The sequence below is a fragment of the Ornithorhynchus anatinus genome, chromosome 10 (genome assembly GCF_004115215.2).
Source record: "Ornithorhynchus anatinus isolate Pmale09 chromosome 10, mOrnAna1.pri.v4, whole genome shotgun sequence".
NCBI classification, from domain to species: Eukaryota; Metazoa; Chordata; class Mammalia; order Monotremata; family Ornithorhynchidae; genus Ornithorhynchus; species Ornithorhynchus anatinus.
The window spans coordinates 58,803,800-58,827,054 of record NC_041737.1 but is presented as its reverse complement, the minus strand read 5'-3'; the positions used below and the strand labels follow the sequence as shown (position 1 = coordinate 58,827,054).

Below are 23,255 nucleotides of genomic sequence, written 5' to 3'. Positions count from 1 at the left end.
CGAATACCCCACCCTCTTGTTTCCCACTATATCTCCCGCTTGACGGTGCCCTCCTAACAGTGAGCGCTCAGTAGATATGATTGATCGAGGGATTAATCAGGGAAGGCACGCTGGAAGAGATATGCCTTCAGAACGAGAAGCACCTAGGCCGGGTGGATAAAGCACGGGCCTAGGAGGGTTCCAGGCCCACTCTTCCGCTTGCCTGCTGGGTGACCTTGGGTAAGACACTTAACTTCTCTGTACCTCACTTTCCTCCACTGCAAAATTGGGCTTCAATCCCTGGTCTCCCTCCCACTTAGACTGTGAGCCCTCATGCGGGACAGGGACCGTGTGTCACCTTAATAATTCCGGTTCTCGTTAAACGCTTACCACGTGCCAGGCACCGTACTAAGCAGTGGGGTAGATATATGGTAATGGCTCTGCCACTTGTCAGCTGTGTGACTGTGGGAAAGTCACTTCACTTCTCTGGGCCTCAGTTACCTCATCTGCAAAATGGGGATTACCTGTGAGCCTCACGTGGGACAACCTGATTACCCTGTATCTACCCCAGCGCTTAGAACAGTGCTCGGCACATAGTAAGCGCTTAACAAAAACCAACATTATAATTATTATTATATGGTAATTAGGTTGGACACAGTTCCTCTCCCACATTAGGCTCACGGTCTCAATCCCCATTTTACAGATGAGGTAACTGAGGAACAGAGAAACGAAGCCACTTGCTCGAGGTCACACAGCAGGCAAATGGCGGGGCCGGAATTAGAACCCAGACCCGTGCTCTATCCATTAATAATGTTGGTATTTGTTGAGCGCTTACTCTGTGCAGAGCACTGTTCTAAGCGCTGGGGTAGACCTAGGGGAATCAGGTTGTCCCACATGGGGCTCACAGTGTTAATCCCCATTTTACAGATGAGGTAACTGAGGCCCAGAGAAGTTAAGTGACTTGCCCACAGTCACACAGCTGACAAGTGGCAGAGCTGGGATTCGAACCCATGACCTCTGACTCCAAAGCCCGTGCTCTTTCCACTGAGCCACGCTGCTTCTCTTCTCTATCCATTAGGGCACACGGCTTCCCTGCCTGACACATGATAAGAGGCTAACAGATACCTTCAAAAAAAAGGCCTTGAAGTTGGGGACAGCAGTGATCTGCCGGTGTCGGGAGGTGGGAAACCGAGGCAGGGTTGATTTCCAGCTACCCCGCTAATAACAGTAAGGATAATTACGGTATTTGTTAAGTGCTTACTATGTGTCAGGCAACTGCACGGAGCGCTGGGGTGGATACAAGCAAATCGGGTGGGACCCAGTCCCTGTCCGGCAAGGGCGGGCAGGCAGGAGGCAGGGGCTAGCGGTCCCGCGGAGCACCAGCCAAGCGGCCCGCTGGCGGCTTCGTTTGACCCCCGACGGCGACCCGTAGCCCGCGCTCTCAACCAAACCCGCCTCCCCGAAGCCGACTGAGGAGCTGGAGTCCGTCTCCCCTTGTCGTCCCGCCCCCCCTCCTTCCTGATTGGCCTGCGCCCTCCGCGGCCCCTTCTGATTGGAGGAGGCCGGGCCCAAGGCACCTGGGGGTAGGTTGAGAGCGGGGCGTGAGCGCAAAGCGGGGCGATCGGAGGGCCCGAGGGGCCGGCGGCCGGGCGTGGGCGTCCATCCCCAAACCCGGCGGGGAACCGTGGGTGATGCTCTCCTCGCCGTCTCCCCCCGGCGCCCCCCAGCCGAGGGATCTCGGGCACCTTCCTCCGCCAATTGACCGCTTTCTGTCTCCGCGGAGGATTCTGGGTACCCGAGCCCTCAGGTTCCCCCAGAGGATTCTGGGTAACTGGTCCTCCTCGCTCTCCGCGAAGGCTGCCGGGAAAGTGACCCTCTCCCATCATGTTTCCCCCGAGGCGTCTGGCTAAGCCACCCTTCTGGTTCTTCCCAAAGGCTGCCGGGTAACCGACCCCCCCCCCCTCGAGTTTCCCGCGGAGGATTCTGGGTAGGAAACGTCAATCAGGTAACAGGGCAGAGGGCAGGGGATGAACTAGTCGGGCGAGAGGGGATCCGGGGAGAGGGAGAGGCCAACGGTGATGGGGACGAGGGGCTCCGTTAAGCGCTCAGTATGTGCCAAGCGCCGCTCCGGGCGCCGGGGGAGGAGGAGGAGGAGGAGGTGGTAGAAGGGGGGGAAGGGGAGGGGAGGAGGGAGTAAGATGGGGCTGTGGGATGGGGAGGAGAGGGGATATATGGAACCTGTGGGACCGGGAGGGGAGGCCTGCAGGGTGGGGAATGGGGCGTGGGGGCGGTGAAGCGGGGAGAAGGGTTGAGGAGTTTTGTGGGAAGGAAGAGGGAGAGCAGAGGGAAAGATAAACTGTAGAGAGCCAGCGGTGGACTCACCCCCCCGCCTCATGACCTGGGTCCCCGTGGGGTCCCCCCCAGCCGACCCGGATGTCCGCCCTCGGGCCGCGGGAGCCGTGCCGCTGAAGGGCGCTCCGCCGCCGCCATGAACTTCGAGGGACTGGATGCGGGACTGGCCGAGTACACGTCGGGCCTGCACCCGGCCCTGGACCCGGCCCTGGATCCGGGGCTGGACCCGGCTTTGGGGGCCCACCTGAGCCCCAGCCTGCTGCAGAACGTGGAGCTGGCGGCCGAGGGCGTGCCCCTCGAGGCCCTGCCCGTGCCCGATTCCGTGCACATCATGGAAGGCGTCTACTCGGAGCTGCACAGCGTCGTGGCCGAGGTGGGCGTGCCCGTGTCCGTCTCCCACTTCGACCTGCACGAGGAGATGCTGTGGGTGGGCACCCACGGGGTAAGGCCTGCCCCTCGGGTGGGTGGGTCCCCCCGGCGGGGGCCGCTGAGGCCCCCCGCAAACCCTGGACTTGATGCCCCCAGCCACGTGACCACTCCCCCCGGGCCCGGTGTCTCCGGCCAGCTGAAGAGGGAGCAGGGAGGGCAGGGCAGGTGGGCCCTGCTACGTTCACCGCTCCCCTCCCCGTCCCGCAGGGCCATGCCACCTCGTTCTTCGGCCCCGCCTTGGAGCGCTACTCTTCCTTCCGGGTGAACTGCAGTGACGACATTCGGCAGATCCAGAGCCTAGAGAGCGGCGTCCTCTTCCTCACCAAGAACAACCTCAAGTGCACGGCCCGGGGTGGGCTGATCGCCTTTGATTACCTGTGAGTGGTGGCCGGGCGCCCCCGCTCCCGGGGGCTCCAGTGCTGGGTGGCCGGAGGTCCTGCGTCCCCCGGCGCTCTCTGGGATGTCCCCGGGTGCCCTGCTGCCGGCCCCCGCCCCTGGGCCTCACGCTCCCGCCCGTCATTCTGTCCGTCTGGCTCGGCAGCATGGACGAAGGTGAGGACATGCACAGTCTCCTGCTGACGGACAGCAGTACCCTGCTGGTGGCGGGCCTGCAGAGCCACCTGATCGAGATCGACCTCAACACCGTCCAGGAGACCCAGAAGGTGCGGGGAGGGGACGGGCGCCGGGCCACACCTCCTTGCCGCCCCTCCGTTCAGACCGGCCGGCCCAGCTGACCCCCGTCCCTTGTCGCCCTCCCCCCCGCCGGCCTAGTACCCCCTTGAGGTGCCCGGAGTCACCATCATGAGGCAGTCGAACCGCTTCTTCTTCTGTGGCCACACATCTGGCAAGGTAACGGAGCGCCTGCGAGGGAGGCCCCGGCCCCTCGCTCCCCACCCCCCGGGATCCTCCAGGGCTCCCAGGTAGGGACCGCTGGCCCCACCCTCCAGGACCCGGGCCTCCCTCGACCCCTATCCCTTCCAGGTGCCTGGGCAGCCCATCTTCCCCGAGAGGCCTTCCCTGATCAGCCCCCGCCTCCCCAGTGGGTCGACCCCTCAGTGCGCCGGCCTGTGCCCGCCCCAGGGCACGGGTCCCTGACGGGCTTCGGGTCCAGAGTCGCGGTGAGGGGGCGGCTCTTCCTCCAGCACCCGTCCACCGGGACCGACCGCCAGCTGCCGCCGCGTGGCTAGCGCCCGGAGGAAGGCGCTGGGAGCCCGAGTGGATCCAGTCCTTCGAGGTTCGGCAGCTGGTCGGGACCCAGTCTGGTGGGGAGTCGGGGTCCGGCCCAGGGTCCCCCAGTGACCGACTGTTGAAAACTCTGCCAGGGGAGGTCTCCCCGTGGGTCTGAGTCCCGATTACCGAGCTGGAGGGAAGGGAGTGTTGGGAGCGGGGTCCCCGGATTGCAGCGGGGGGAGGCTGGGAGAGGGAGGGGGAGTTTGTTGGGCTTGTGCTGAAAAGGGGAAGGGAGATAGCCATGTGAGGGACCCCCACTTAGGTCATTAACTGGGGGTTCGGACAGTGGGTGCAGATGCCAGCAGAGGGCCTGGCCTGGGGATTCACTACAGGGATGCAGAGGTGCCAGTTTCTGCCCCCCCGATAACATCAGCCCCAAAACAATTTATCCGGGCCTGCTCCCGGAGAGGGGAGAGGCTGGAGGCAGAGAGACCAGCGAGGAAGCTGCTGTGGTGGTCAAGGCGGGCTATAACGTGTGCCTGAATGGAGAGAAAGGGATGGATTCTGGAGATGGTGTAGAGGAAAAACTGGCAGGATTTGGTGACTGACTCAATCTGGGGGTTGAAAGAGAAAAGAGTTAAGGATATCATCAGGACTTAAGAAACGGGGGGTTGAAAAAGAGTTAAGGATATCATTAGGACTTAAGAAACGGGGAAGACGGAGAGAGAGGGAGGTGAAGGAGAAGATTTGTGGGGGAGGACGAGGAGTTCAATTTTGGACAGATTGAGCCTGAGGTGTCAATGCGACCTCTGAAGAGGTCTTGGAGGCAGGAGATGTGAGAGGGCGGAGGAGAGAGGTTGGGGCGGAGGAGGAAGATTCGGGAGTCATCCACGTTAGGGAATGGGTATAGATGGTGGGTATTAAGCAATCAATTAATGGTATTTATTGAGTGCTACTAGGGTCCAAGCACCGTACTAAGCACTTGAGCACAACAGAGTTGGTAGATATGTTCCCTGCTCACAGTGAGCTGACAGTCTAGAGGGGGAGACAGAAGAAAAGGGGCTCCAGGCCTGAGCCTAAGGGACCCCCCCACAATGAGGGGGCTGGAGACAGAGGAGGAGCCGGTGAAGGAGCGGCCGGAGCTAGGAGGAGGAGGCCCAGGAGAAGACAGCGTCAGCGAAGCTGAGGTTAGAGAGCGTCTCCAGGAGGGTCTGCTGGTTCTCGGTGTCAAGGGCAGCCCGGTGCGGGGGATGAGGACAGAGTCTGCTCGAGTCGAGAAGGATGTCGGTGAGGTTTGAAGCGGCCAGGCTTCCTCTTGCCGCCCTGCACGGCGGGGGTTGGGGGCGGGGAGGGTTTGCACGCGCACGCTGGGGCCGGGACGCCCACCGGGGTGGAACGCTGGCCACAGAGTACTCTGAAAATACGTGAGATTCAGCAGACTTCTGGAAGAACCTGTAGGGAGCGTCTGTCGCGTTGGACTGGCATTAGTGGGTCCTGCACCCTCCTGGGGTGAACGCTCCATACTAGGCATCAGGGAAAGTAAAACACTGAGAAGTGAGCCATCCCTGTGCACAAGAAGCTTACACTCTCTGGGTGTATAAAGCTGTTGGGCTATTCACACGCACCGTTTATACTGGTTTCCGTAACACCCTTTCCCCACAGCACGTCAGGACTCCCTTGACATCTTCCCCCCAAAGCAGGCTCCAGCGGGACTGGGGTGTTTCCCCGGACCCCACCTTACTGGGCTCCAGCGGGATGCCGGCCAGAGCTCCTCCCATCAGTTCCTTGGTTGTCACGCTGTCACTCTCTGTGTTCGCGTTTTCTCTTCCCTTTTAGGCTGGAAGCCCCTCGAGGGCAGGTATCATGTCTTGTTTTCCTTCTTCTGTAACTTCCCAAGGTGGCAGTAAAGTGCCTGGCAACTGGAATAGCACCAAGTGCACAGGACAGCACCTAGGTGGTCCCCGGTAGAGCAGCAGGTGCTCAGTACAGTGCTCAGGAGGTATCTAATATAGCAGCAAGTGCCCGATTTGGCACCTGAGGGGCCCCAGTGAAGCACCAGGTGCCCAGCCTCGTGCCCAGGAGGTGCCCACAAATGCCACCCACCGCTGCCTTTGCCTCCCTCCCTCCTCCGCATTGGGCAGGTCCTCTCCCGGAGCGCTCATCCCCAGCGGCCTCCCCGGGGCCCCGGGCCCACCGCACCCCACTCCCCCTCGCCCCCTCGGCTCCGCAGGTGACTTTGCGGGACCCACGCACCCGCCAAGCGGAGCATGAGTTGGACGCCTACTCGGGCAGCCTGTCGGACTTCGACGTGCACGGGAACCTGCTGGTGGCCTGCGGCTTCTCCAGCCGGCCTGGCGGCCTGGCCTGCGACCGCTTCCTCAAGGTGTACGACCTGCGCACGCTGCGCTCGGTCACACCCCTGCAGGTGCACGTGGACCCCGCCTTCCTGCGCTTCATCCCCACCTACACCTCCCGCCTCGCCATCGTCTCCCAGACCGGTGCGGACTGTGGGCTAGGGGGAGAGCAAGGGCCGCCGGGGGGTGGGCCCCGGGGCGAGGGACGGGGGGAAGGGGCGGGCGGGGACCCCGCCCCCGGTGACCAGCCCCCCCCCCCACCGCGGTCCCCTCCCAGGCCAGTGCCAATTCTGTGAGCCCACGGGCCTGGCCAACCCGGCCGACATCTTCCACGTGAACCCCGTGGGGCCGCCGTTGCTGACGTTCGACGTGTCGGCCAGCAAACAGGCGCTGGCCTTCGGCGACGCGGAGGGCTGCGTGCACCTGTGGGCCGACTCCCCCGAGGCTTCCTTCAACCCCTACTCCCGCGAGACCGAGTTCGCCCTGCCCTGCCTGGTGGACTCCCTGCCGCCCCTCGACTGGAGCCAGGACCTGCTGCCCCTGTCGCTCATCCCCGTCCCGCTCACCGGGGACGGCCTCCTCTCCGACTGGCCGGCCGACCGCTCGGCCCCCGCGCCCCGGTGAGCCCCCCGGCCCTCCTCGCTGCTCCTTTCCCCTCGGCCCCTGACCCTGCCACCGCCCTGCTGGGACCCACCCCTTTCGGCCGCTCTCTCCCCCCCTTCCCTCGACGCTGCCCCTAGGGCCGGGTAGGGTGGGGGGCGCCGAGCCGGGGCGGGCCGGTCCGGACTGTGCTGGGTGCTGGGCGCAGGAGGGCACCCCCCGTGGAGGCAGAGATCCTGCGCACCATGAAGCAAGTCGGCTTCATCGGCTACGCGCCCAACCCTCGCAGCCGGCTGCGCAACCAGGTGGGTGTGTCCCCCTCCCTCCCCGACCTCTGCAGCTCACCGTGCAGCTGGATGGGTGGCCCCCTCCCCCACGGACCCCTGACCAACCCTCCCAGCTGGCTTCACGACCAGGTGGGCACATCTGCGTGACCCCCGGCTCCCGCCCCCTCGCCGACTCACCCCCTCGCCTCGCCCCGGCCAGATCCCGTATCGCCTCAAAGAGCTGGACAGTGACTCGGACAGCTTCAGCCAGGTGCCCGAGTCTCCCATTGGCCGGGAGGAGGAGCCGCACCTCTCCAAGGTGGCCAAAAAATACCGCAAGGTGGGTCTGCAGAACGGGGCACGAGGGACGGGCCGGGGGGGCGGGGGGGCGTTGGCCCCGGGCTCTGAGGAGGCCCGGGATCCCGAGGCCTATGCGATCGGCTAACCGATAGTATTTATCGAGCACCTACCGGGTGCCGAGCGCTGTGCCGTACCGCCCCGGGCAAGCGTGGGCGTCGGTGTGGGCTGAGGCCGCCCCCGCCTCTGGCCACCTCTGCCGCTGGCCAACCCCAGGTCACCATCAAATACTCGAAACTGGGCCTGGAGGATTTTGACTTCAAGCACTACAACAAGACGCTGTTCGCTGGCCTGGAGCCCCACATCCCCAATGCCTACTGCAACTGCATGATCCAGGTCAGCCCCCTTCCCCGCTCGGCTGGGACCACTCCTCTCCTTCCCTTCTCCTCGCTGACCCCACCCCAACCAGCTCCATTCCCTTCACTGTCCCACCTCAACCGGCCTCTTTCCCGTCACTGTGCCACCTCAACCGGCCTCTTTCCCGTCACTGTGCCACCTCAACCGGCCTCTTTCCCGTCACTGTGCCACCTCAACCGGCCTCTTTCCCGTCACTGTGCCACCTCAACCGGCCTCTTTCCCGTCACTTTGCCATCTCAACCGGCCTCTTTCCCGTCACTGTCCCCCTTCAACCAGCCCCCTTCCCCTCGCTGCCCCGGCCCCCTTCACTTCACCGCCAATGCCCCCGCCAGCTTCACTGCCCTCCCCCTTTCCCCAGGTGCTGTACTTCCTGGAACCGGTCCGCTGCCTCGTGCAGAACCACCTCTGCCAGAAGGAGTTCTGCCTGGGCTGTGAGCTGGGCTTCCTGTTCCACATGCTGGACCTGTCCCGTGGGGACCCCTGCCAGGTGGGTCTGAGGGAGGGGGCCCGGGGCCTTGCCGGGGGAGAAGGGGGCGGTACCGCCCTGACCATCCCTGTCTCTCGCCGCCACCGCCAGGGCAGCAACTTCCTGCGCGCTTTCCGCACCATCCCCGAGGCGTCGGCGCTGGGCCTCATCCTGGCCGACTCGGACGAGGCCCCGGGGCGGGGCAGCCTGGCCCGGCTCATCCAGCGCTGGAACCGCTTCGTGCTCACCCAGCTGCACCAGGACATGCAGGAGCAGGAGGGTCCGCAGGCCTACCGCGGGGCCGCCGCCAGGTGAGGCCCGGCCGGGGCCGCGGCCAGGGGAGATCGGCCCTCGGCCTCCTCCCCTCACCATCACCCTCTCTCTTCCCTCTCCCCATCTTCCTACCTCTCTCTGTCTCTCCCTGCCTCTGTCTCTCTCTGGACCACCACCCCCCCTCCTGGCCAGCAGCTTGGCCTCATCGGGGGACTCGGTCATCGGGCAGCTGTTCAGCTGCGAGGTGGAGAACTGCAGCTTGTGTCGCTGTGGCCAGGAGACGGTGCGCGTCTCGTCCACCCTGCTCTTCACGCTGTCTTACCCCGAGGGCGGCGGCGCCGGTACGGGGTGGCGCGGGGCAAGGTTGGGGTGGCCGGGTGCGGGGACGAGAGGTCCGGGGCCCGGGAAAGTGACCCCCAGTTCCCCTCAGACAAGGCTGGGAAAGACTACGACTTCGCCCAGGTGTTAAAGAGGAGCATCTGCCTGGAGCAGAGCACGCAGGCCTGGTGTGAGAACTGTGAGAGATACCAGCCGTCGGTGAGCTGTGGGGCGGGGGGGTCACGGGGTCGGGGTGTAGCTCACAAGCTCACCCGCGTGGAGCCGGGGCCTCACGGGACCCGCTGACTCCACCAACAGGTCCAGACCCGGAACATCCGCCGACTACCCGATGTCCTGGTCATCAACTGCGAGGTGAACAGTTCCAAGGAGGCCGATTTCTGGAAGATGCAGGCGGAGGTGAGGGGGTCGGTTGGGGTGTGGGAGGATCGGTGGACCCTGGCTCTTTGCTTGCCCATTCCCACCACCCCAAGCGGCTCTGTCCACGTGGCGGGCCCGGGCGGCCCGAGGAAGCCCCGGAGTGGGGCCGGAGGATCTGGGGCCGAGGATGCTTCCCCTTCCCCTCCCCTCCCCTCAGCACTGTGCTCGTCCCCTCAACTGTATATATTTTCATTACCCTATTCATTTTGTTAATGAGATGTACATCACCTTGATTCTATTTATTGCTATTGTTTTAATGAGATGTTCATCCCCGTGATTCTATTTATTGCTATTGTTTTCGTCTGTCTCCCCCGATTAGACTGTAAGCCCATCAAAGGGCAGGGACTGTCTCTATCTATTAACGATTTGTACATTCCAAGCGCTTAGTACAGTGCTCTGCACATAGTAAGTGCTCAATAAATACTATTGAATGAATGAATGCTGGGGGCCACCCTGGCTGAGCTCTCTGCGGGCCTCACGCTCTCCTCTCTTCACCCCAGTTTGCTTTCCAGAAGGCCGTGCGGCGTGGGGGGCGGGGAGGGCAGGGCCTTCCCCAGAGCAAGGAGCGGGCCCTGGCCGACTGGTAAGTGGCTGTTCCCGAGGCGCCCGCGGGTTGGGAGGTCCCTCGAGCAGACCTCCCCTCCCCACTCCCGCCCCTGCCTTATTTTGGCAGGAAGGAGCTGGGGAGCCCGGCTGGGGGGCCGCCGCTTCCTTCCGTGGAGGAGCTGAGGGATGTCTGGCTGCCCTACTCCCTTCGCATGCGGCTCAGCAAGGGCAAGGAGCTGGACATCAGTGACTGGGCACCCCGCGGACAGGTGGGCGGTGGGCCCTGCCTCTACCGTGACCACGTCCCACCCAGCCCCCAGCCCTGTCCCCCAATGTCACCGTCTCCCAGCTTCTCCCTGTCTCCTCCCCACAGCCCTCACCCCCACCATATTCCAAGCCCCCTCCCTCCCCGCCAGCGGCTCGGCGGCCCCGGGGTCTCCCCTCTCCCCGCGGCCCAGAGGACCCAGGGTTCCCCCCACGCGCACGACTCAGTGGCCCTGGGATCTCCCTGGCAGCGGAGTGAGGCGGAGGCGGAGGCAGAGGAGGGGGTCTGCCTCTACGACCTGATGGCCACGGTCGTGCATGTCCTGGACCCCCGCACAGGGGGTAGCCTGGCGGGGCACATCAAGGTTGGGGAGACCTATCACCAGCGGAAGGAGGTGAGGGCGCCAGGGCGGGCTGGCTGCCCAGGGTGGAGAGGGACAGGGTAGCGGCGGGCAGTGGCTATGGGAGTGGGTCGGCTGCAGAGGGGCAGGGAAGCGAGGGTGTGGGGTGGACTGACTGCAGAGGGTAGGGAGGTGCCCTGCTCTAGCCTCCCCCGGACCCTCTCCTTCCTGTAGGGGGTCACCCACCAGCAGTGGTATCTCTTCAACGACTTCCTCATTGAGCCCGTGGACCAGGTCAGTGGCACCCAGAAGGAGCCTGAAGCCTGGCCCTGTTCTGCCCCCGGGGCAAGGCCAGGCGAGGGGCAGGTAGAGGTGGGCAAAGGCCGGCAAGGGACGGGATGAAGTAGCCAGAGGCGGAGATGGGGAGGGAAGAGCTAAAGGGGGCGGAGGCGGACGAGGGGTAGGAGGAGACTGGTGAGCTACGGGCTAAAGTAGGTGGAGGCTGGTGAGAGATGAGCTAATGTGGCGAGAGGTGGGCGGGAACTGGCGAGGTAGTGACCCCTGGCTCCCACAGTGTGAGGCGGTGCAGTTTGACATGAACTGGAAGGTGCCGGCCATCCTGTACTACGTCAAGAGGAACCTCAACACCAAATACAACCTGAGCAGTGCGTGTGTATGCCTGTGTGTTTACGTGTCGGCCCGCCCGGGAGGGGCGAGAGGGGGCCAGCAGCCTTGCCGGTGGCGGGGCGAGAGGGGGACTGAGGGCTTTGGTTTGGTCGGGGGCGCTCCCTAAGGCCCTGCAGTGCCGGGCCCCAGCCCAGGGTGGCTCAGAGGTGGCCAGCAGGGTGGGCGTTGGGCTAGGACTCCGAGCTGCCCACCCAACTGATGCCAGAATCCCCCAAGGATTCGGATGTTCCTTTCCCCCAGATAGCCCCTCTGCCTCCTTTTTCTGCCTGGGACCAGCTGTCCCCTGGGCTGCTCCCTGGAACCCGTTGGTCCTGGTCCCTTCAGATTCCCCTCGGCGCCCACTCTGCTTTCAGCCCCTCTCCCTCACCCCGACTCCTCCGTGGCCCTCGGTGGGTTCCTTTGGGGATTTCCCAGCCTGCTCGCTCTCCTTCCACCCTGCCCTCCCCTTCCGCCGCTTCCCCCGGGGCTCCCCCACCACCCAACTGCCACCCTTCCATCCTCCAGTCAAGAACCCGATCGAGGCCAGCGTGCTGCTGGCCGAAGCCTCTCTGGCCCGCAAACAGCGCAAGACCCACGCCACCTTCATCCCCCTCATGCTGAGCGAGATGCCGCAGGCCGGGGACCTGGTGGGGCTGGACGCCGAGTTTGTGACCCTCAACGAGGTGACCGGCGGGGCACGTGGGCAGGGCATTTGGGCAGGGACGAGGCGGTGTCTCTGAACCGTGACTCCCCCCGCCGCTCCGGCGCAGGAGGAGGCCGAGCTGCGGAGCGACGGCACCAAGTCCACCATCAAGCCGAGCCAGATGTCCGTGGCCAGGATCACCTGTGTGCGGGGCCAGGGCCCCAGCGAGGGGATCCCCTTCATCGATGACTACATCTCCACGCAGGAGCAGGTGTGCCGGGGTGGACGAGGGGGCGGGAGGGATGTGGGGGGGGGGTGGCGGTGGCCTCGTTGCCAGCCCCGCTCACCTGCCGTTCGCCCCAGGTGGTGGATTACCTGACGCAGTACTCTGGGATCAAGCCGGGGGACCTGGATGCCAAGATCTCCTCCAAGCACCTGACCACCCTCAAATCCACTTACCTGAAGCTGCGCTTCCTCATTGACAGCGGGGTCAAGTTTGTGGGCCATGGCCTGCAGAAGGATTTCCGGGTCATCAACCTCATGGTGCGGGGGCGAAGACGGGGCAGACACTGGGCGGGGGAGGGGGCGGAGGGGAACGGAGGAGGGCAGGCAAGGCCAAAGCCTAGAGCTGCGGGGCTGGGCCCCCCCGCCCCCGCCCACTCTTCTCCCACCTTCCCGGGTCCGACCAGGTGCCCAAAGACCAGGTGCTGGACACGGTCTACCTGTTCCACATTCCTCGCAAGCGAATGATCTCCCTGCGCTTCCTCGCCTGGTACTTCCTGGGTGAGTGACCGGCTGGCCGGCCAGAGCCACCGGGGGCGGCGGGGGAGCGGGTCAGGCCGGGCCCTTGCCGGGGACGGGGCAGGGGCGGGAGCGCGGCGGAGGGTACGACGGCCGCCAGATATGTGGTCTTTGCCCTTCGGGAGCTCACAGTCTCGAGGGAGAGGCCAGCCTACACCCAGTGGGAGCAGGAGGAAGAACAAGGGCAGAACAAGAAGTAGCCCAAATGTCTCCGGACGACAATAGCTAAATTAAAAAACTGACTCTTCAAATATAAGCACACATCGGCACATAAGTGCCGAGACTAGCAAGGAAATATTTAAGGGCTAAGTGACTTAATGGGACTCGGGTGTTGAGGTTTCATTACCAAGGTTTTCCTGGGGAAGGTAGGATTTTCGAAGGGAGGGCTCTTAAGACTCTTATCATCATTATCGGTCCAGTCGGTCAGTCGTATTTATTGATCACTTGCTGTGTGCAGAGCACCGTACTAAGCGCTTGGGAGAGTACAATATAACAATAGACACATTCCCTGCCCACAATGAGCTTAAAGTCTAGAGGGTGAGACAGACATAAATAGATAAATGACAGATATATACCTAAGTGCTGTGGGGCCGGGAAGGGGGATGAATAAAGGGAGTAAGTCAAGGGGGCAAAGAAGGGAGTGGGAGTAAGTGCTCAATAAATACGGTTGAATGAATAAATGGGAGAAGAGGAAAGGAGGGCTTAGTCAGGGAAGGGCTCCTGGGTCAGATGTGCCTTCAATAAGGCTCTGAAGCGGGGAGAGTGTTAAGCGGCGGCACCGTTACAAGTTTATCAGGTCGGACACAGTCATTATCCCACACGGGGTTTGGTCCAAGTAGGAGATGTGGAGAGCTGTGGCTGGTGGATTTTTGATTTGGGGGACTGCCCGGAAGCTGAGCCGATGGCTGGTAGTTTGCACTTCTGGAGGGACGGGGGGCACCAGGGGAAGTGTCTGAGGAGAGGATAGGGGTATGCTGAGCTGTGCTGCAGGGTGACGGTCCAGGCAGCTGTGGGGAGTGTGGGCTTAAAGAGAAGCAGCGTGGCTCAGTGGAAAGAGCATGGGCTTTGGAGTCAGGGCTCATGAGTTCGAATCCCAGCTCTGCCACTTGTCGGCTGTGTGACTGTGGGCAAGTCACTTCACCGTGCCTCAGTTCCCTCATCTGTAAAATGGGGATTAAGACTGTGAGCCCCACGTGGGACAACCTGATTCCCCTATGTCTACCCCAGCGCTTAGAACAGTGCTCGGCACATAGTAAGCGCTTAACAAATACCAACATTATTATTATTATTAAAGGGGAGAGGCTGGAGGCAGGGAGAACAGTGACGAGGCTGAGGCAGTAGTCTCGCCAGGCCCTGACTGGTGCTCGGACCAGGGGTGGCGGTTTGGTCAGAGCCTCAGGAGGATTTAGCGATTCAGAGGGTGATGGGTTGCGGGAGCTGAATGGCGGGGCAGGGGGAGGGTTGAGGATGACCCGAGGTCGCCGGCTTCACTTCCGGGAGCGCGGCAGCATTGTCAACGGAGATGGGGACATGGGGAAGAGGAGTTTGGTTTTGGACATGTAAAGTGTGAGGCGTCGGGACCTCCCCCTGGAGCTCTCCCAGAGGCAAGAGTAGTCGAGGGGCAGGATGGTTTGGCTGGGGAGCGGTCAGGGCCCGAGGGGTCCATGTGGGTGCCGCCGCCCAGAGGCACATGGCCCAAGCAAGCCGGGAGTCGGGAAAGCCGACCGGAGGGAGCCGGTGGCTGCGCCCCATGGGAGCAGAGGGGCAGGTCGGAAAGGGGACCTCGGGGCCAGGGTGGGCTCCCCGTGAGGTCTCTCCCCTCCCCACCTCCCCCAGACCTGAAGATCCAGAGCGAGACCCACGACAGCATCGAGGACGCCCGCACGGCCCTGCAGCTGTACCGCAAGTACCTGGAACTGAGCCGCCACGGCCGGGAGCCCGAGGAGTTCCGCAAAGTGCTCAAGGCCCTCTACGAGAAAGGCCGCAAGCTGGACTGGAAGGTGCCCGAGGCCGAGGGCCCGAGCAGCCCCAAGAGTGAGTGTCCGGCCCGCGTCGGGGGTGGAGGGGGAGTCTGTCCGGCGGGACACGCGCTCCCGGCGCCTCACGGTCCCGGTGGTGTCGCCCTGACAGATGCGGCCGTCTTCTCCTCGGTGCTGGCGCTGTGACCGCCCCCCCGGCCCTGCCCTTTGCCGGACGTCTCCGGCCCCGCAGCCGAGCGGCTTCCGCCGGCCCCGGCGCGGCCGACGAGGATCTCTCCTCCTCGGGGTTTGACCCGGTCCCCGGGGCCGGGTGGGGGCAAGGAGCCCAACGGGCCAGCGGGCCCCTCCGGGGGGACTCTCCCCGCCGCTCCGGCACAGATGGTCGGGGAGGAGCCTGGGGCCCCCGGACCGGCCCAGGCCTCTAACCGGATGCGAGCGAGCACCGCTCCGTACCCGGGCCATCCTCGGAGATGCCAAAAACCGGGAGGGGACGGCTCCGAGGCCCCGGCCGCCCCCTCTCCTCCGCGACACTTTCCCTCCCCGTCTGCCTGTCGGACGTTTTTATAAGATTGAAATAAAGGCGAAATGCAGCACCAGGCGTCGGGCAGAGGGTCTCGCCAGCGGCCCCTCATCCTCACCCTTCGAGCTCCTCCCGGACATGCTGGGCCCCGAGGGCCGTGACTTCGCCCCGGCGCAGCCGCGGCATTCCCTCCCCTCGCCGGTAGGGGGCGCGGGGAGCCCGCGAAGAACTACAACTCCCGTCATGCCTCGGGGCCGGCGGGGGCCCTCGCGCCCGGAGGCGCCGCGGTCCCCGCCGGGGCTTGTAGTTTCTAGCTCCGGCCCGGGCTTCGCCACCTGCTTGGGGTTCGGTACCTGTCCGCGCCTTGGGCGGGCGTCACGCCCCTCCGCTCCCCCCAGCCCATTGAGGTCCCACGTGCCGCCCCCGGCCTGGCTGTCGTTGCTCACGTGGACCCCGCCACGCAGGTCGGGGTCCTCCGGTGCCGGCCGGGGCCCTCGCGGCCGGCGGGCTGCCCCGGAGAGCGCCTGCTCGGGAGCTCCCCGGGGAGCGACCTCAGGGGCCCGGCTGGGGGAGGCCCGAAGGGGAAGGTTAAGAGCGGCCTTCCCCCGGGTCCTTCCGGTCGCCCTTCCGGCTTCGAGGGACCCGTCGGGGGCCGCGAGGCGGGTCAGGCGTCCGCCGGGGCGGCCCGTCTCCGGAAAGAGCCGAAGCGCCGAGGAGCGCGGCGGGACCCGAGCTGGGGAGGGGAGGGGGGGACTCTGCTGCCCCCCGCTGGTCGGGCCACGGCGGTGCCCGCTGCGGCCGAGGTGGGAGCGCGGACCCCCCGACCGACCGGGACGGGGGAGGGGGACTCACCGGGACCGGGGGTCGGGGAGGGAGGGAGGGCCGGGGGCTGCGCCTTCTGACGGCGACCCCCGTCCCTGCCTCCCCGCTACCTGCTGCGGTTATCATTATTAATCAGTACTCGTTGCAACGGCCGTACTGCATAGCCGCTTAGTACGCGCCAAGCGCTGTGCAGAGCGCCGAGGGAGACGTCGGGGACAAGCAGGTGGGACCCAATCCCTGCCCCTCCGGAGCTCGCTCACAGTGTCTCCCTGTCCCTGCATCCCCGTCTTCCCCCGTCCCCCACCCCGAAGACCCCCTTCCCCCGCCGCGACGACCATGGCGACCGTGGCCGGCTGGGCTTGGGGCTGGCTGGCCCTGCTCCTCGGGGTGCTGGCGGCCGACGCTCGGGCCCGGAGGAGCCAAGATCTGCGCTGCGGAGGTGAGCCGGACGGGGTAGCGCCCACCTCGGGCCCGCCTCCCCTTCCTCCCTCCCTCCCCCTCTGGGTGATGGCATTTGTTAAGCGCTTACTCGGTGCCGAGCGCTCTTCTCAGCGCTGGGGGAGATTATCAGGTGGTCCCAGCTGGGGCTCGGGGGTCTTCATCCCCATTTTCCGGATGCCCAGAGGGGCACAGAGAAGTGAAGCGACTTGCCCGAAGCTGACGAGTGGCGGGGCCTGGATTAGAATAATAATAATAATAATGTCGGTAATTGTTAAGCGCTTCCTGTGTGCCGAGCACTGTTCTAAGCGCTGGGGTAGATACAGGGTTACCAGGTGGTCCCACGTGGGGCTCACAGTGCTCATCACCCTTTTACAGATGGCACCGAGAAGTGAGGTGACTTGCCCCAAGTCACACACCTGACAAGCGGCGGAGTGGGGATTTGAACCCATGACCTCGGACTCCCAAGCCCGGGCTCTTTCCACTGAGTCACGCTGCATCAGAACCCACTTGCCTTCATTTTCACTTGCCTTGCTTCTCTCTTCCCCCTCCTCCTCCAGCCTGCAGGGCCCTGGTGGACGAACTGGAGTGGGAGATCTCTCGTGTGGACCCCAAGAAGACCATCCAGATGGGCTCCTTTCGCATTAACCCGGATGGCAGCCAGTCAGTGGTGGAGGTGATGCCCCCTCCCTCGGCACCCCCCCCCCCCCAACAACCATCCCCCGTCCCCTCCCCGGCTTTCCTTTCTCCCACCCTTTTCCTTTCTGCCCCTGCCCCTTACCCGCTGGCTGGAGCTGGACCCTGACCAGTCAGTGAGCCAGTCATCCATTCATTCAATCGTATTTATTGAGTGCTTACTGCGTGCAGAGCCCTGTATTAAGCACTTGGAAACTACAATTCAACAGTAAGGAGACAATCCCTGCCCACATCGGGCTTACAGTCGGCCAGTCGGTCGTCAGTCGCATTTACTGAGCACTTACTAATAATGGTAATAATAATTATAGTGGTATTAAGTGCTTACTATGTGCCAGGAACTTTTCTAAGTGCTGGGGTAAATACAAGGTAGTCAACTTGTCCCATGTGGAGATCACAGATCACAGCCTTAATCCCCATATTACGGATGAGGTAACCGAGGCAGAGAGAAGTTAGGTGGCTTGCCCAAGGTTACACAACAGACGAGGGGGGGGGAGCCGGAACGAGAACCCACGTCCTCTGACTCCCAAGCCCGTGCTCTTTCCACTAAGCCACGCTGCTTCTCCTGTTTACTGTGTGTAGGGTTGTACTGTTCTGTACCCAGAGGAAACTGAGTTTGGTGTGCTTTAGGGTGGGGGAGGGTGGGAGGACGCGACTAACAGGGGCTGGGGGTGAGAGAGGACATGTCGGTGTGTGCGCCCACCCCCAAGACCACCCTGGGGCCACGGCCCTTCAGGGCAGGGGTGGGAGGGCTGAGGCGAGTCGCCCCCAGGTGCCCTACGCCCGCTCGGAGGCCCACCTGACGGAGCTGCTGGAGCGGGTGTGCGAGCAGATGAAGGAGTACGGGGAGCAGCCGGACCCTGGCGGCCAGCGCAAGAACTATGTGCGGGTGGCGGCCCGCCCGGGCCCCGGCCCCGACCCAGGCCCCCAGCTGGAAGGGGTGCGGCTCGATGGGGACATCACCTCTAGCCTCAAGTTTGCGGTGAGGCCCCGGGCAGTGTTGGGGCATTGGGGGGACTAGGGGTGCTGGGGCAGAGGAACCCAGAGGTACGGAGGGGTGGGGGGTACTGCGGTGGGGCCATTGAGGAAGGGCTGGGGGGGGGGCGATGAGCTGGGGGGCTTGAGATGCCGGGGGACCCAGGGATGCCGAGGTTGGGGGCTGAGGAGGGCAACCTGGCGTGCCGGGTCGGGGGTGGCCGGGGCAGAGGGGCTTGGGAGTTCTGGGCGGGGGGGACCAGGGGTCCCGAAGAAGGGCCGGGGGGTGCTGGGGAGGGAGACCCTGGGTCGAGGAGGAGGGCTGTGGGGGCCGGGGTGGGCTAAGGAGGGACTGGTCCCTTCCATCATCCCAACTCACAGGGTCTTTCTGCCCGTCTTCCGGGGGTGGGGGTGGGGTGGGGCTGCAGTGCGAGAGCATTGTGGAGGAGTTTGAGGACGAGCTCATTGAGTTCTTCTCCCACGAGGCGGAAAACGTGAAGGACCGACTCTGTAGCAAACGGACTGGTGAGCCTACACCATGCTTCCTCTCATCCCCGTCTCCTCCATCGTGCCAACACCCGCCCTCTGCCCTCTCCCCTCCCCCCCGCCTCACACTGTATCCATGTTGGCAGGGGATGGGGGTGGTGTGGGCAGGACGTGTGCTAGCATGACCGGACTCTGCATTTTGCCCACAGACCTGTGTGACCATGCCCTGCACATACCTCACGATGAGCTCTGATCAAGCAGGGCCGCTCCCCGACCCCCTCACCCCCGTGGAGAGTACCGACCGGACCCTTCTCCCCTTCCCCCACGTGGATGCGGAGGGGGCTGTGGCGCATTTTGTACCATGTTTTTACCAAAATAAAGCAAAATTCCCAAACTCGTGTGGACCGGGATGTCTCGGCCCCGGCCGGGCCCCCCTCCAGTGGGGAGAAAGGGAAGGTTGAGGGGGCTGGGGGAGAGTGCTGAGCCTTTCATCTCTCTGCCTGCCTAGGTCACTCCCCAGTTGCCCCCTCATCCAGAGCAAGTGGGGAAGCAGCCACTTGAGGAGGCTGGAGATAGCTGGATAGCTGGAGTCTGGATGTAGGTGGGCAGGGTATTTATTGAGTGCCTCCTGTGAGCAGGAGCCCTGCTGGAGGTGCAGTGGATGGAAACTTGGGTTCTAGTCTCGGTCTTTCATTCATTCATTCAATTCATTCAATTGTGTTTATTGTGTTCAGAACACTGTACTAAGCGCTTGGAAAGTACAATTAAGCAATAAAGAGAGAAAATCCCTGCCCATTGCCTGAAGCAGGCTAACGTGGGTAAAGAGCACACCCGTTGAACGAAGCAAGCTGCCCCTCTGCCCGCCTCCTCGCTCGTTGCCCTCGGGGCCCGGGCAGAGGTGAGAGTATAGAAGAGGGGCGGCGCAGAGCGCCCATGCTGGGGTCCACCCCTCCTCCCGCCCAGCCTTTCCTGCCCCAGGACCAAGGCTCATCCATTGCTGAGGGCGACACACTGACCTGGGCCCTTGGGAAAATCTGCCAGAAGGCTGATTTTACCTGCCCTACCCGCAAGGAGCTCCCACTTCAAGGGGGGAGACTGAAATCTCAAATGCCAGAAGCAGCGTGGCCTAGTGGAAAGAGCCTGGACCTGGGAGTCAGAGGTCTTGGTTCTAATGGTTGCCGAATTGTACTTTCCAGGCACGTAGTACAGTGCTCTGCACACGGAGAGCGCTCAATAAATACGATTGAATTGAATGAATAATACCAGCTCTGTTATTTGCTGTGTGCCCTTGCACAAGTCACTTAACTTCTCTGTGCCTCAGTTCCCTTCTCTGCAAAATGAGGATTCGATACCTGTTCTTCCTCCTCTTTAGACTGTGGGACCAGATTATCCTGAATCTACCCCAGCACTTAGTACAGTGCCTGGCCCATAGAAAGGGCTTAACAAATACCACAGTTATGAAATGCGTAGATATACACATATGCTGAGGGTGCACATATATTCATCATTTATATTAATGTCTGTCACCCCTTCTAGACTGTGGGCGGGGAGTATGTCTGTTTATTCTGTTGTACTCTCCCAAGTGCAGTGCTCTACACACAGTAAGTGTTCAATAAGTACGATTAAATGGAAGCAGCGTGGCTTAGTGGCAAGAGCACGGGCTTGGGAGGCAGAGGTCGAGGGTTCTAATGTCGGCTGTATGACCTTGGGCAAGTCACTTCACTTCTCTGTGCCTCAACTACCTCATCTGTAAAATGGGGATTGGGACTGTGAACTCCACGTGGGCCAGGGGCTGTGTCTGATCCGATTTGCTTGTATCCACCCCAGCGCTTACTACAGTGCCTGGCACATTGTAAGCGCTTAACAAAACCCCAATTATTATTATAAATATAATCAAGTGAATGAGTGAATGCATTACCTGCACCTTGGCAGTTCATGGAGACTTGAAGGTGGGTCAGATGCCAGGTGCTGTAACTAGAGGAGGAAGCCTTGTTGGAGGAGATGGGATTTTGGGAGGCTGTGCAGGTTGGACGGGTAGATTCCAGGGGGGAATTCCGGGCCCCGGGACCAAGGTCAGTGAGATGAGAGCCGGGTTGTCTCAGGAGATGGGCTTGGGGAGAGTAAAGAGAGCAAGCGAGGGAGCAGCTGCGGTGAGGAGACTCCTCCTGCCCACCGGGCAGCCTGGAAGCCGCCGGGCAGGAGGAGTCTCCGTGCAAAGCAAAGGTAGGGGATGCGAGCCATTGGAGAGCTTTTTTGTTTTTTTAAGCGGTACTTGTTAAGCACGTACTCTGTGCCAGAACTAAGCGCTGGGGTAGATAGAAGGTAATCAGGTTGGATACAATCCACGTCCCACATGGGGCTCACAGTCTTAATCTCCATTTTACTGATGAGGGAACTAAGGCATGCCAAAGTGAAGTGAACCAGGGTCACACAGCAGACAAGTGGCAGAGCTGGTATTAATAATGATGGTATCTGTTAAGCGCTTACTATGTTCCAAGCACTGTATTAAGCACCGGGGTGGATCAAGTTGGATACAGATCTAGTTGGATACAGCCCCTGTCCCACGTGGGGCTCACAATCTCAATCCCCATGGTACAGATGAGGAGGTAACTGAGGCCCAGAGAAGTGAAGTGACTTGCCCAAGATCACACAGCAGACAAATGGCAGAGCGGGGATTAGAACCCACGACCTTCTGACTCAACCCAGGCCCGTGGTCTAGGCCATGTTGCTTTAGGGGAGAGGGAGATGGGTGCTGAGCGATGCTGCAGGCAGGTAATCTGGGCATCATCGGTGTGGAGTGTGAGCTGAAAGGGGAGGGACTGGAGGCAGCCCTTCCCGCTTGCCCTGGGTGGAGGGGCTCTGGGAGCCTCTGGGGTGGGGTCGAAGGAGCCCTCGGGGGAGAAAGGATGGCAGCCCAGAGCAATAACACATAGAAGCAGCTTGACCTAGTGGATAGAGCATGGGCCTGGGAGTCAGAAGGATCTGGATTCTAATACGGGCTCTGCCTCGGCACCCCAGAGAAGTCATTTCTCTTCTCTGTGCCTCAGTTAACTCATCTGTAAAATGGGGATAATAATAATGATGGTATTTGTTAAGCGCTTACTATGCGCCGAGCACTGTTCTAAGCGCTGGGGTAGACACAGGGGAATCAGGTTGCCCCACGTGGGGCTCACAGTCTTAATCCCCATTTTACAGATGAGGGAACTGAGGCACCGAGAAGTTAAGGAAGTGGACTGTGGCCAAGATAATTAACTTGGAACAATAAATTGTGGTATTCCTGCCTGCTCCAGTGCTTAGCGCGTAGTGAGTTGATAACAAATAGCATAAAAAAAAGAAACCCAAACCCTGCATCCCCGTGGACCACGTTGGAGCAGGATGTCCCAGGAGCTCGGTCGCAGCTGTTTGGGAGAGGGGCTGAGCCAGGTGGTTCCTCTTCTTGTTCTCTCACTGGGTGAAACTGGTCCCCGCCACACCCTCTTCCCCCAAACTGTGGCGCCTCGCCCCCCTCCCTCCCCCAAGGTCAGGGTGACCTGGGAGCCCGGAGCCTGCAGCCCCTGGGGCACTCCCCAGCTCCCCTTTCCTCTTCCTCCAGGCACGGAGCCCACTTGGCAGCGGAGCCTAGACCTGGAGAGGAACCCGCTCCCCTGGCCCAACACCCGATCTCCACCTTGGGAGCTACCAGCCGGTTCCTCCTGCCGGGTCCCGGGCAGCTTGTCGGTCCGTCCGTCCGACTGTCCGTCCGTCCCGGAGCTTCTCCGCTGGCCCAGGCCACTGCCCCGCTGTGGATCACTGACCTCAGGAACCTGGATCTCCGAACACCCTCTGGAGTGTTGGGAAATAAATACTATCACTCCCCACCTTCACCCCCCCACATACACTCTGGTAACCAGAGCTTTGATGTAGCCGCCGGCCCCGCCAGAGGCGGCAAAGACCAGAGCTGACCCTGGGCTCTGCTCAACCTCTCCTGATCCCTCAGGCCTCTCTGCCAGGGGGCCTGGACCATCCCCAACAGTCCTTGTTGACCAGGCTCTGGAGGAGGAGCGGGGCCGGAGCCCTGGCCGGGGCCCGCCGGTCATCGAGGCAAAACCCCTGCATCTCTTGTCCCCGCGGGGCCAGGGGGACGGTGGTGCTCTCGGGGTAGAGGCTGGGAAGAGGGGCTGCCCCCCTCTCTTACCCCCAACATCCCAGGAGTGGCCCCAGCCCAGGATGCGAGAGGGGGGTGAGGCGGACCGCTCAAAGGCCCCTCACAGCCGGTTCCTTGTGCAAACTGGGTCACCGATCAGGCCGGGAAGATGTGCCCCAGCCAAGTAGGCGAAGGGGCCCGAGGTGGGGAGCGCCGGGGAGGGTAGGCCAGGCCGGGGGTGGGGGGGGGATGGGGAGACGGAGCCCCAGTCACGAGGCTCAATGTCACCGGGAATAAGGGCGGGAGAGTCCACGTCCCACACGGGGGCTCTGGCTGCAGGTCAGCCGGGGGGTCAGCGGGAGATGGGAGAGCTCGCCTCCTCCAGGAGGCCTTCCCAGACTGAGCTCCCCTTTCCCTCTGCTCCTTCCCCTCCCCTCAGCACTGCGCCCCTTTGTATATATTATTTATCGCCCTATTGATTTTCTTAATGAGGTGTCTCTCTCCATGACCCCACTCGTCTTGATGACGTTTTGTTCTGTTCTGCTTTGCTGTTTGTCTCCCCCGGGGAGACTGTGAGCCCGTCACCGGGCAGGGAGGCT

At 62.6% G+C, this 23,255-nt stretch overlaps 2 protein-coding genes across 5 annotated transcripts; both read left to right on the top strand.

Moving 5' to 3' along the window:
* The first annotated feature begins 1,597 nt into the window (after positions 1-1,597).
* On the top strand, positions 1,598-15,195 carry PAN2 (poly(A) specific ribonuclease subunit PAN2). 4 transcript variants are annotated; one of them, XM_029073321.2, is made up of 27 exons: positions 1,598-1,806; positions 1,915-1,966; positions 2,404-2,704; positions 2,968-3,137; positions 3,302-3,422; positions 3,532-3,609; positions 6,161-6,428; positions 6,562-6,904; positions 7,093-7,189; positions 7,371-7,490; positions 7,724-7,843; positions 8,223-8,351; positions 8,442-8,641; positions 8,796-8,944; positions 9,034-9,140; positions 9,240-9,338; positions 9,860-9,942; positions 10,033-10,174; positions 10,421-10,564; positions 10,745-10,804; positions 11,085-11,175; positions 11,702-11,859; positions 11,947-12,090; positions 12,183-12,362; positions 12,509-12,602; positions 14,457-14,654; positions 14,751-14,785. In XM_029073321.2, the coding sequence occupies exons 1-27, from the start codon at positions 1,671-1,673 to the stop codon at positions 14,783-14,785; spliced, it is 3,819 nt and encodes a 1,272-aa protein (XP_028929154.1). In that variant the 5' UTR covers positions 1,598-1,670. The 4 variants fall into 4 exon arrangements, with proteins under 4 accessions (XP_028929154.1, XP_028929152.1, XP_028929153.1 ...); XM_029073319.2 differs by having other exon boundaries at positions 1,599-1,806; positions 2,404-2,773; positions 14,751-15,195; XM_029073320.2 differs by having other exon boundaries at positions 1,599-1,806; positions 2,404-2,773; positions 8,799-8,944.
* On the top strand, positions 14,967-18,927 carry CNPY2 (canopy FGF signaling regulator 2). The gene is made up of 6 exons (XM_029073324.2): positions 14,967-15,922; positions 16,253-16,380; positions 16,940-17,055; positions 17,845-18,054; positions 18,476-18,572; positions 18,743-18,927. Exons 1-6 carry the CDS (start codon positions 15,258-15,260, stop codon positions 18,784-18,786), a joined length of 1,260 nt encoding a protein of 419 aa, XP_028929157.2. The 5' UTR covers positions 14,967-15,257; the 3' UTR covers positions 18,787-18,927.
* Positions 18,928-23,255: the final 4,328 nt, after the last annotated feature.

What these genes read in the sequence shown, in the direction of transcription:
- PAN2 (XM_029073319.2), top strand. Translation starts at nt 1,671, where the DNA reads ATGCTCTCCTCGCCGTCTCCCCCCGGCGCCCCCCAGCCGAGGGATCTC. An exon ending in CGCTCGGCCCCCGCGCCCCG is followed by an intron (nt 6,905 to 7,092) that starts GTGAGCCCCCCG and finishes TGCTGGGCGCAG; the next exon opens with GAGGGCACCCCCCGTGGAGG. An exon ending in TCCGGGTCATCAACCTCATG is followed by an intron (nt 12,363 to 12,508) that starts GTGCGGGGGCGA and finishes GGGTCCGACCAG; the next exon opens with GTGCCCAAAGACCAGGTGCT.
- CNPY2 (XM_029073324.2), top strand. Translation starts at nt 15,258, where the DNA reads ATGCTGGGCCCCGAGGGCCGTGACTTCGCCCCGGCGCAGCCGCGGCAT. An exon ending in CGGTGCCCGCTGCGGCCGAG is followed by an intron (nt 15,923 to 16,252) that starts GTGGGAGCGCGG and finishes CCCACCCCGAAG; the next exon opens with ACCCCCTTCCCCCGCCGCGA. An exon ending in GCAGCCAGTCAGTGGTGGAG is followed by an intron (nt 17,056 to 17,844) that starts GTGATGCCCCCT and finishes AGTCGCCCCCAG; the next exon opens with GTGCCCTACGCCCGCTCGGA.